The following is a 12,905-nucleotide window of genomic DNA, read 5'->3' on the forward strand; positions in this document are numbered from 1 at the left end:
TAGCTGTTGTCTGTAATTATAGCCTGCAAGGTAATGGCCAGGTCCATCTGTAGGTATATGACTGCTGTAGTCTTGCAGCTCTGGGAGTCACACCTGTGAGAGCTGTTGAGTAAAATCATCTTCTAAAAAGCAAATGTATTTAATCTGAAGTTATCTAAGTACTGTGGCAAGGAGAATCATTCTTACTGGGCAGTGCAAAGTATAAATTCTTTCAACTCCTGCATTTTCAGAACTTCCAGGGAATAAGAAACTTAGCTTCAATTTCAGTGTATCTCTTATCCAGATGTTAACTCTCTGTGTTGCTCCCTAGTTTAACCCTTTCGAAAGGCTGTGCAAGGGGAGCAAGGTAGCCCTTCACCTGGATGGGAGGAGGAATCTATTGCATGGCCTGTGGGCTCTCAGTGGCTGGTGCTGGACAAACAAAAAAATGACAAACAAAAAAGCCTTATCTATGCTAAGGACTGTGCAACACAAAATTATCCGTCGTTCTGCAACACGGTGCTCTGGCTGTCACCTAGCAGCTCAGCTCCACTGTCACCAGGGCACCTGAGAAGCCCAAGAACAGCCAGAGATGAAGGAGGTGGTGGAGCTGACCTACAAGGAGGCAAACCAGGAGGAGGTGAAGGAGCAGTGCTACCGCGTTGTGGAAGAACTGGCCCCACAGACTTTAGTGCCATGGATGGTTCCTGGGCCTCACAGTCAGTGAACTAAACAAGGCTACAGTGGGGGCTGGCAAGGCAGTCATGGAGTCTTCTTCCAGAAATGTTTATTCCTCTGCTTGTATTACATGGCAGCACCAGGACTTCCCATTCCAAGCAGCAGGACTGAGATTCCTTCCTCTCATATTGGCCGAGTGCAGCGTTCCTCTCCACTAAGTCCCCCCTGTATAAGTAGGAGAAACAGGAGTATAAAAGCAACCATGAATGATTTCGTTGTGGAGCACAGTGTTGTACTTGTCTACAATTTTGAACCTGTTACTATGTGACTGCTTTTGTGCTGCTTAATCATGCTGATATAAATGCTTGGGTCATTCCTAGACTGGATCTCCCAAGGAAAATAAAGAGAATGTAGAAAATCTCTTTGGAGAGCAGCGATACAAACCTAAAATCATACAAGTCATAGTCTTGAAATATTCTCCTAAATTGCAATGCATGTAAATATTACTAAGCCTGTTCTGATGGCTATGGAAGAGCTAGCTTTGGGAAATTCATTGCAGGTCTGTAAGTTTTCCATCAGTTCAGATGGATAGGGTTTGTTTTTTCACACTAAATTTCCTGATTTTTTCCACAAAATTTCTCCAGATTTTCTTCTTTAGGATTGCGTATTTTCCTGGAGGCCATCCCTTTTTCCTGATGGTTGGAGGATCAGAAATCTTAAGTGTGTCATGTTGCACGTGTGAATACCCTGAATCCAGTTATAGGGCTGCAAGAAGGGTGGCTTTTCTTGTACTGTATGCTGCTGCTTTTTGGGGCAGGAAGGGTGGGGGGGAATTCAACAGTGTCTTGGTAATAAACTCCAAATCAAATGAACTTGTGCAAGGCAAATTTACAGTGTGCCTTTTCTCCTTAAAAAAAAAAAACCCTCACTGGCAAATAATCTGAAAGAACCCAACATCTCAATAAGACACGGTCCCCTCCCCTCTGCTCCTTGTTCTGAAAGGGACCATTGTTTCCAGGTTTCAAGGTGGGCTCATTGACTTTCATGTTGCCATGGAACCAGTGTGTTTTTCTTCCTGATTGATACTCGCTTGTAATCTCAGAAGCTTTTTCAGCAAATTATCCCAGGTGATTTGTGAGTGGCCTTGGTTGGACTAAAGGCCAGTGAAGGACCTGTTTGATTAACCAGATGAAGAAATAGGAGTAAAAACAAAGTCCTGGGATAAGGCTTGCTTGAAAGAGGGAGGGCAGATAACCAGAAATGCTGTCAACTCCCAGTTTCTATTCTATGTAACACAGAAAGGCTGATGTTGCATTTACATGCTGGTAGGCTTAAATACAAGTAAAGCAACTAAAACTTAGAATTTAAAAGCCACAACAGTACTATGGAGTTACCTAGATGAAAAACAAAGAGGTACTTCTGGTAGTTCATGACCCACAGAGTTAAAAGCAAGATGATGTTAACTTGTTTAATAAAACTTATGCATACATTTACATATTTTTCTCACTACATATCAGCATACTGTCTAATAACACTGTGTTTAAAAATTTAGATGGAGTAGTTTTCCTGCCCAAAAATGCTGATTCAGTGAACTCGAGGAATTTGGGGTAATGGACCATTTTTTGTTGACCTTTTGTACAAGAAATTACAAACATTTTGATGAAATCAAAACACTTTGCATCTAGTCCTGTCATAGAACTTCCATGTTTAGACATCCAAATGAAGACTGAGTGATTTCCTAAAAGATACGGTGTAGTTCAAACAGGAATTACATTAGGAGATAGTACAAGATGATTGCAGAAATCCTGATTTTGTAGCACTTGAAAATGTGTATCTGGCTCTTGAGCTGGGAGGTTCATTCTGGCTGAGGCCAGGTTGGTCTGGTGTGGCCAGCTTTGAGCCAGGGCTCAAATGAACTTTGCTTGTGCCCAGACTGACTCCGGTGATTCTGCTCATGAGTCTTTGTGCCACATTGCCCAGCAGTCCAGAAAAGATGGAGTTTGGGGAAGGGGTGGTGTGATTTGAAGGCAGGGTGCCAGCACCAAGCCAGTAAACCATCCTGCTGGGGAAGGGAGTGTAGCATCACTGTAAATGAATCTGGTGAAGTCTGGCGTTGCTGCTCAGTTCCAGCTCAGTGCTGGGAATGATGGGCTTGGGCCGCCAGGGTGGGTGATACAGGTATGTATCAATTTGGCACTTAGTAAAACATGGTGATTTTTCAACGATATTGTGTTAGACACGTTTTCTGTTAGTTCTGAGGTACTCCTTGAATTGCTGAGTGTGCTCTCGTCTCACTGAATCTCTGCAGGTTGTTCAGCACTTTGTAGGACTAGTCCCTGGTGGGCCCAGTGTCAATAAGAACAGTTTCTTTCTCTTCCTGGCATTTCTCTGTGAGTGGTATCAGTTGGAAATATCTGAGTCTGTTATTTTAAGAACATGTGTTATTTCATGTCACAAACCATGGTATTTTTCAACTGCAGCCAGCGTGAAAGTTAGAACCCAGTTTAGCAATTAAGGAAAAAAATGGAGTAGTCTTTTCTTAAAACAGTACAACTTGAAATAGTGTGCAAATGAAAGTTTGGTCCTTTTGTGTCCACGTTTACCTGGTTTTCTATTATCTTGCTTTCCAGTTTCAATTCTGTAGTCTATTCCATTTTTATGTTCAAAAGTTTCACACTAAAAGAACACAAGGCAGTGAGGCAAGCTGTACAAAAACACATAGGGAAATTAGTAACCGATATAGAGAAAAACTGTTTGTTCTTCCATTAGGCTTTCTACTTATATTTGTAATATTATTATGATGCCTGTAGCCAAAAAATAAACAAATCCTTCTTAAGCTGGCAAAGTCCTTGAAAAAAGTTGTTTGGAATAGTGTGGGTGTTAATTTCTCAGGAGATACATCTGTGCTTAGCTAGCATGTTGCACAACTAGACAGTAAATTTTTTTGCTCATAGCACTAATCTTCATTCCTTCTACACTTTTTCATGACTTGTTAGGTTTGGTGTCTGAGTGATAATATTCAAGGTTGGATATTAAATTACCAAGAATGTTCTAGTAGTGTACTTTCTACACTGAATATACAGCACCTCTCTGTCTCATTGGTAGGTGCTATGTGAGTAGTGTAGATCATCCATTATCATGCTATGCCTGACAGCTAAGAACAAATAAATGCACTCCAATTAAGAACAATTTAGGATATTTTGAAAACTTAAGATGAGTTTTTTGGTGGTAGTGGTTCCATAAGGTAATACACTATGACTGTGTCCGTTCTGAGCATTAACTCTTTAATCTTTTTTTTTTTTTTTTTTTGTTGAGCAGAACTTACTTTGAATATGGTGGCAACTGCTTCTTAAATGAAAAGCCTTACCCTCCAAGTCTTCCAGGTTTGAGCAATTCTAACTCTCCACCATAATGTAGTCAATCCTGAGGGACTGCTTGAGAGAGGGGATTTATAGAAGCAGGTCATAAGATGTTGATTTCAGTGAAATTTTGTGATTTTTGTCACCAGCATATTGGTTTTCCCTGTTTAGGTGACATCTATCCATTTTTAGCTCTAGTGGGTTTCAGGGAAGATGGACAAGATAATGCCTTAAACAGAATGAATGTGTTCTTAGAGGAGAACTTTGTTATTTTACAAACTAACTTCTGTAAACATATTTACTGATATGGTTGCTTGGACTTCCAGAATCAAATAATAGTTTAGCCTTACTCATTTCTTTATGTTAATTGGTTAAGACTTCATTTTAGCTGCTTTTAGCTCCTGAGCTGCTTTTTGTCATCCACCCATATGAGAAGTCCAGGCATGATGTCTTTAGTTAGACAGTACTGTATCCAGTAGGTATCTGGGGATTAGGGGGTTAAGCATTTTAATCAGTCACCATTTCAAACAGTTGCTTGCAAGGGCACACACCTATTGATAAAGATCTATGCCTTTGGCAAAAAAAGACTTCTGGAAGAAGAAATCATCTATATTAAGTAGTCATTTCAATTCTAAATTGCATCAGACTCCACAATCCAATTTTGTAGATAGTCTTTATCTTTCTCATGACAGTTTTCTCCTTCCTAGTGAAGACTGAAAAAAAAAAATTTCTTCAAATTTCCTATCATGTTCTGTGACAAACCGGATATCTGAAAGTTGATGTTCTATACCTTACTTACTCTATGCCTTTTCTTGTCTGTAAGACAATCTGAAGACAAAAGCCTTGTTTTCCATCCCCCTACACATATAAAATAATACAGGAAACAAAAATTCTAAAAAATATGTGTTACATAGAGAAAAAAGAAAAATAGAAGACTAAATTAATCCTTTGCATTGTTTTCAATTTGTGGAGGTTTGATAACGATGTCTCAAAAGAGTATCCTTTCATATTTTTCTTAGCTGTTGCTAAAAATAATTTCCTTTTGTCTCAGTTTTTCCTTCCCTTATCCAGTACTGTGACATTTGTTTTGTAATATATCGTTCTAAAGCTAATAGCCTGCTTAGTAACCTAGATACACACTAAAAAATAGGATATTTGTAAATAAAATGATACATTTATTCTGCCAGTTTTATGTTTTGTCCTTTTTTGGTTTCCATAGTAGAAATGTTTGTGGCACACATAGTCTCACATTTCATCAGTACCTATTCCTCAGCAAACATACTCTCAACATGTCAAAATACTGCATCAAGCTATACCTCCTCTGATCTGTTTAATCTAGATAAATGTTATAAAGGCACTTTGTCTTTTCCTGTTCCAGACAGGTAAGATTATCCGTAACAGAGATTGTACATTTTGTCTTGGCAGAAGTTTGCAACATCCACAGTTGATGAATAGACATCTGCTCTGCTTAGGAGTGTTACTTGAAATTAAATAGGCCAAACAGTAAATTAAATATATGGGTACACAATGGAACTACTTAAATTTCCTTTGATATTTTATAGTTGTTTACCTCAGTTTATATTTTCTCCCTTCTTCCCTTCTCCTTTATCAGTGTCACTAGGAAGAGGAGTTAGCACGATAGCTATGGTCTTCTCCAACACGTGGAACACATCCTTTTTTGGTTTCTCAAGTCACTGTCTAATTTACATCTGGCTTAACTGTGTAGTAATGTACTCTCTGGGTAGTCAGGAGAGGAATCCTAAAGCAAATCAGTTCTGCCCTGCAGAGAAGGGCTTGGCTGGCTGAATTACTATGAAGGGTTGTTTTACCATGAAAGGACAGTTTGTTTGCCTTCTCTTGCAAAGCCAAAGCCTTGGTGAAATGAGAAGGGCAGCCCAGAAAATCAGCCTGAAGCAACAGCTGTAATACTAAATGCAACATCCTGTTCTGCACGTTGTGCGCTATATGTATGTATGATGGAATTGGAGTTATTCTGTAGTAAAAAAAATTCTGGTTGATTTAACATCTTGTATTCATTAGATACATCACAATCCTGAAAGTCTTGAGTGATCGTCTTAAATTGTGGAGTATGGTGCTATGTTCATTCTGCACACATGTCCAACCAAGCTCAAAGATAGGGTCTAGGAACGTTTTCCGGGGGCTATGCTATTGCTGCTCTACAGAGCAGAAAGAAGTGCAGAAAAACACACTTTTATTTAGAGGTTCCTCTGCAAATTTGGCTTGCCCCCTTCTTTGAATTTTTGGAGCTCAAGATCAGGTCCCCACAGACCTGTTGTATGAAAGCAAAACTAGAACAGGGTAGCTGAGAAGGCGGTGGGAGCTGGCTTTCAAAGCACCCCAGAAGTACTCTGCTGGGGGATGGGGAGGAAGTAGACTTGTCATAGCTCTGTTTCCACTGAGTGGGTAGAATTTGAAAAGGGTTTTATTTCTGTTATTTAAAAGTCTTGAATTCCCAGCCTTGTGTCCTCCAACCCCTTGATATTTTTCCCTGCCTTTTCTGGAGCTGTTCTGTCTCGCACCCCTTCAGCCTTGCCATTTGCGTTTTGGGATGTTACTTGCGTTTGCTCGCTTCCAGCTGATGGACTGTTGTTTTATTTGCCCCCATGGGTTTGAAAAGGCTCCTTTTCATTGGGAATGCTGCTGAAAACTTGAAAGGTAAAACTTGAAAGGTAAAACTTGAAAGGCCACAGGGAATCTGTTGATGGAGATGGAAGCTGGAAATGAAGTTTTCTCTGTAGAAAACCTGCCTGGTCTCTGGCTGCTTTTCTGTCTTCCCAGCCACTCAGCAGCCTAGGCCTCCAGGCTCTTGGTTTCACATGCTGCTGAAACCCAAGCTCCTGGGGCTTGCTGCAGAGTATGAAAGGTGTGCCCAGAATTCTTTTTCCAATGTTAAAAACATCCTGTTTTATTTTATCCTGAAAAGACTTAATTTTTCAGGGGTTTTTTTTCCTAACTTTTGTTCCATATGGAATGAAAAAAATGTCTGAGTTGTATTTCCAGTAGATAAAATGTTTTCCCTCCCTGTCTCCTCCCAGAGATGGCTTGTTTCAAAAATGTTTTGCAGGACCACCACTGTGTTTGTAGAGGACTTTGAGATAAATATGCTTATAGATAAGCTGTGTTTAGAAACATATGGTTATCATCATCAGTGTGATAGAAAGACTCATCAAAGTCACTTTACTGTCTACAGCTGTGGCTAGAAAAGGGAATTACTTTCGTAAACCTATGTTTAGTTATGTAAGCCTGGTTGCATGGTGATGTATCATCTCAAATGCATACTCCTGGTTTTTTAACATAATTTACTTCTGCTTTCCCACCTGTTGCTTACTCTTTGTATTTCTGATATTTCTATAGTATTGGAAAATCCTTAATTGTCAACTGATTTATCTGCTGTTAGGGACTAAATAGGAAGCCTTTGGACTTGAAAGGGCATTTAGACTGCATTTGCTGCTTGGATAGGCCTTTCATGAAACTTTTCTTTTGCAGAGTTGTAGGGATACAGAACAACAACATCTCTGATTATTTCTCCTATTATTTTTAATTTGTTTGCTTAGTTTAAGGTGCATGCAGGAGTATATGTAACTTTGACTATGTACTGTATGCATCATTCATTATTTCTCATTTCAACATAACGGAACAGATTTTTCACCAACATTTATGCTAGCGCAATACGTTTGTAGATGATACAGCTGAACTGGTTGCACCTTATGTTTCTGATGAAGGGTAAATGACCACTCAAGATCGCAAAGTAGTCAGCAGCCGAGAGTCGACAGTTGTATGTTCCTGGGAAGAAACGTGTTCTGACTTGATAAGTCCACTCCCTGAAAATATAAATAGTATACTAGAAATAGCATAGAGGAACAGCTCCAAAGATGTTTACTTAACACAGCCCCCATTTTTCTTAATTATGCCTACTACTCTGGTGCCCAAAGGTTAGTTAACAACAAGGACCTGTTGTACAGTGTCCAAAACAAACCTAAGAGTAGCAGACATTTTTTTCCCCAAAGGAGAGCAATTTCTCCATCATGCTACTCTTTGAAGTATTTTGTGGGTGGAGCACAAAGTGCTTCCCTAGTTTCTTTTGTGATTTTTATTAACCAAGAATACGCCATGTGCTTGGTACTTTCGAGAGTTGATGTAGTAAGTCTTTACTAGAAGACTTGATGAATGTGACACAGTGGGATGCCTCACTGTGCTGTTTGCAGTGGGTTTAGTCTATTCTCGCTTTAGTCAATGACAAAACCTCCAGGGATATTAGTGAGGGGTTATCCAGGTACAAGCCAGCTCATACTTGCAGGATCACAGAGTACAGGGTGAATAGAAATTAAGTGACTAAATGAGGAGAGCACGCAAACTGGTGAAGCTATAGAGACAGAGGTTAAAGAGTTAATCATATAGACCTTCAGCTGTTTGGGCATTTTGGTCCTTTTGTAACTTGTGATATAGACATTCTATTTAAAAAATAGGATGAAAGATTAAAGGGGAGAAAATGAGTTGGCTGACTTGTTTATCTGTCCCATCCCCAAAAAAAGAATGAATGACCTTGATTTAGATATTGTGAGTGAACTGGAAAAGCCGGGTAGACTGTATGCCTGTGGGCCATAATACTTTGCTAACTAAACAATTTCTGCACATGGGAGTGGCTCTTAGTTGGTTCCACCCTGTCTGCAGCTGATGTGTGCCATCCTATTTTAGAAATTTAATCTGGGGTAGGTATATTAGTAGCCTGAACAGACAAATACCACAGCCGTAACCATTGATTTGGGATACAGGCGGAGCTAATTGTTTATATATAAAATGGAGATGCCCAACCCATCTGCGTATAATTGCCCATATTTATGACAGACTCCCAGCAGCAATGATTTCTTGCTGCAGGAACATTTTTTTTTCTTAAAGTAAGCCCAGTTCTTAATCACTCATTTTCATTTTAAAAACTGTAGTCCTCTGGCAATTAAGGATGGGACACCTGAGTTTCTTGATCAGTGTCTACTGGTAATGTGACAAGGAATTTGAGTGCAAGGCATTGTGTGAGACTATTTAGTGCAGATTTGGAATCCCTACTGCAGTGATTAACAGGAGTGCTTGCAATCCCTCCCCAAAATATGGATTTTCTTTGTACAATAAGATTTGTCAAAATAATGTGACTGTTGAAGTAGTCCTAGGCATTTTTATGATGTACCATGTTACAGGGGGGATACAGGAGGTTTTCTGTGTATGTATTCTGGAAATACTAGTGGCGTAAAAATGGCTATAGCTAAGTCAGGATTATTTTTGTCACTTTGGTGTGGAGAAAAGTTGCTGTCTAGGTATTTTCAGTGTCTATGGAAATGTGCATACTTGGGCATTCAGTGCTGAGGGCAACCTTTTCCTAATCCTGACAAGGAAGGAATCTGGAATATTCCAAATAGCTTATTTTGTCCTTTGGGCTAATCACACAAAATGTGTGCCACATTCCAGCTGAAAGCTACATGGCATATTTATTTAAAATATAGGTGTCAGATAATAGAGTGAGTTTCACACACTTTCCTCCCTGTGTTTTGGAGTAACACTGCTTCTGTTATGTTGGTAAAGTTATTGTCAACTTTTTCAAGTTTATTATTCCTGAAGAGGGAATAGTGCAATTTGTTTTTTCTTTCCATGTCATGTTCTGAGTCATCCTTAACAGGGAAAGGCAGGTACTTGTACTGCTTTGGTCAGAGGGCAACCTTTGTGGGATCTGAGGCAAATCGAGGAGGCTCTCATCTTTTGTGCAAGAAGAGAGGTAACGCGTACTCTTATTTTTTTGCAGGATTGCTCTATGCTCAGGTCTATTGCTGTATCCTGAGGGCCATTTCTGAGGCCTTCATTGAGGTAAAACAGCATATGCATAAGTTGATTTCTGTGTAGCAACGCATTCAGCTATGTTCTTTGGTCTCACTGAGATCATTAGAATTAAGCGTGGATCTTAGTGCATTGTGGAACTGAGTCTTTCAATGTTTTTTCACTAAAGATATGTTTAACAGTGTATAGCGATGTGGGGCCTTGCTTTTGGGAAGGTCATGTTTTCATTAGGAAATAAAGTAGTAGTTAATAAAGAGATTCAGAATACTGCTGATACGTGTACTGTATGTGCACAGAGTTGAAACAAAGCAGAACTAGGGGAATTATGGCTATTTCTTTTGCTACTAGTTGCTTTACTTTGTTTAGGAGAGAAAATGAGAATGTAATGGAAGAAACTGGCATGAAAATAACTGAAACCAACAGTGTTCTTTTGCACGGGATTGGTGATGTCTTCAGGAAGGGATGGTTACACAATTTATACTTCTTTGACAATACCTTCAAGGATCCAAACAGAGTAGCAAAGGAAAGGGAACGTGACTAGAATCAGTGCAAGTGTTTATTCAAGTGCAGCGATGGTTAACTGGCTGTAGCTCCCATTTTACAACTTCCATCTCTGTTTCAGACAGTTTTTTGATGCTGGCTGAGTCAGCTGAGCCTGCAGACCAAATTGTCTGAGTGCAGAAACGGCTCAAAAGCCACTTCCGTTAAGAGGTTCTGCTCGTGTTCATAGCTATGCATTTCCTTGTGCTCATCCCACTCCTCACTGTCTCCGCAGGAGATACCTCAAGCATCCTTATCCAGCTGTCTCCCACACGCAAGAGTATATTGACCCCTAGTGTAGCTCCATCAGAGTAAGCAGTTACATCAGAGAGGTGGTTTTTTTGTTTTTTGTTTTTTGTTTTTTTTTCTCTGACTCAAATCCAAAAGATACAGAGAGATATGAGTAGTTAGCTTTGGAGTGGAAGGTCAGATGCAGCTCCCTCCCTCGCTTAATCCTTCAGCATTTTGCCAAGAGCATCACTAAAAGCGTAGCCAATTTTGACCAATGTTTTCCTTGGATTTTACCATTTGATTGACAGCTCTGGAACTTGCATTTCAAAAAAAGTTTTTTAACAGATGGCTTTGGGGAATGATGGATTTGAAAATCGGATGCACATAATGAATTGCTGCCATTTTTTCAAAGTTGGTGGTCTGTGGGTCTGTGTTGCCTATAAAATCGGAGGTTGAATCACAGTGGACACATTCCAGTTTACTTGCTGGGACATTTTTGCTGATAAGTACTATGAGCATTCCCTTGACTTTTGGTGAAGATTTTCCTTCTCTAGTATTTTTAATTGTTAGAATTGTTTACAAGACGAAGGAACTGAGTCACTTTCAAGGCCAGTGCTTGTCCACTGACCCAGCTGTATCTGGAATGAATGCAAAACTGTAGAATGGTAATAAAATTGTATATAAGGAGTTGTTGTGGTCACCTCAGTTGTATAAGCCTCAGGACAAGCGTTTTAGTTGAAATGGATGGTTACTGAAGTAGTTATTTTCCTAATTTCTGTTGCAGCTGAATACAAGCTTTTGTATTCAAAACCAAAACTTTATACCATTAAAAAAAAATGTCTTTAGTGAGTGACTTCTCATGCAACAGAACTCTGTAGATGTCGAATATAAAAAAGCAGGCTTGAAAATCTCAGTTGTTGTTGGAAAGCAATGCCCTTACAAAATATACTGGATGCAAGATTTCTTTTCCTCCCTCAAAGAAAGAAAACATCCAGATTATATTTGACAGGGGAATGGTTAGTTTCATAGTGAATTTGCAGAAGTGTCTTCTACAGGTTTGTAATTATCTGGGATTTCTTTCTGAAAGTGAAACATTATGTTGCTTGCAAATGCTTTACAGTTGTTGAAGTTTGTGCTTCCATTTTGGCAACCGGTTAGAAAAGATGAGACGGTTTTAAAGATGGCTCGAAAAGACTCATGTTAGTATGAGACAGTGATATCTAGAGTGGGACTTGAAAACTGGCTATAACACTGTAAACTTCCTCTGTTTCAAGAAAAAAAAAAAAGATGATGTTTCATCTATTAAACAGCTTTTTGCAAGGTACTGTCAGAAGTAAAAGGGAAGCTTGACTCATGTTGTCCTTTCAGTCCATGAATGAATAAATGAATGCAGCTGTTCATGAAAATGTGTTTCCAAGCTATATGCATACCTTTAAGGTTGTGTGAAATCTTATATGTATCACAGGGGCATTTAAGGATAAAGTAAGAAGCTGTCTAAAAGCAGATTGTTTGATGAAAGAGTGCAGGTTGTCTGTTGTGAGTTATTCTGGATTTTTTTAAGACTGACTTTTAGTTCATTTGCTTGTGGTGTTTATATAGGCTTGGGTTGGTTCATGGTGTTATAGATCATATACACATGCTGCACAATATTTGTTGATCATAAGGCCCAACTCCTCTACGTCATTGATGCTTTTTATAATATCCAACTATCTGGTAGCATGGATTTTAGTATCATAAATATTAACCTGTTCAGCAACTTTAGTACAATAAATATCTGCACTAGTTGGCAGTGTGTGTTGGATTTAGGTAGAAGGCTGTGTGAGGCTTATAAAGCTATTGGGCAGCTACAAACTTTATCAAGTTTGTAGCTGTCCAATAGTTATGCTAGATGGTTTAAATAACACAGTTATCTCTGATTTTGGAATCACTGCTCTAGATTCTATAGCTTACAGCTCTGTGTGGCTGCAGAACGAGGGCAGTGTTGTTTCTTCTTCCTTTGGCATATACCCAGCTTTGATAGAAAGCAATGCAGAGAAGGAAGATTCTTTGCCAATATTGGTAGTGTTTTTCAGTGTTACGTGCTGCAACAATTGTGAACGTGCTCTTAAAATTCACTTTTATGTAAGTTTCAGGTTGTCTCTTTCCATACAAACGGATGTATTTTGGGTGCATAACCACCACTGGTGGACAGTTTCTTTTTAAATTAAACCAACAAACTGACAGTGCATTTCTTTTTCCCTGAGGTGAGGCTGTGTTCTCTGCCAGCACTTTTCCCTA

The 12,905-nt window shown here is 39.3% G+C and overlaps 1 protein-coding gene across 1 annotated transcript in view; it reads left to right on the forward strand.

Moving 5' to 3' along the window:
• The first annotated feature begins 571 nt into the window (after nt 1–571).
• The window catches only part of LOC104618584 (collagen alpha-6(IV) chain-like), a 109,947-nt gene continuing 97,613 nt past the window's right edge, over nt 572–12,905 (forward strand). The window contains 2 exon segments of the mRNA XM_010284217.1: nt 572–698; nt 9,826–9,887. Coding sequence (XP_010282519.1) covers nt 572–698; nt 9,826–9,887 — 189 coding nt within the window.

This window comes from Phaethon lepturus, unplaced genomic scaffold, assembly GCF_000687285.1.
Source record: "Phaethon lepturus isolate BGI_N335 unplaced genomic scaffold, ASM68728v1 scaffold19913, whole genome shotgun sequence".
NCBI lineage: Eukaryota > Metazoa > Chordata > Aves > Phaethontiformes > Phaethontidae > Phaethon > Phaethon lepturus.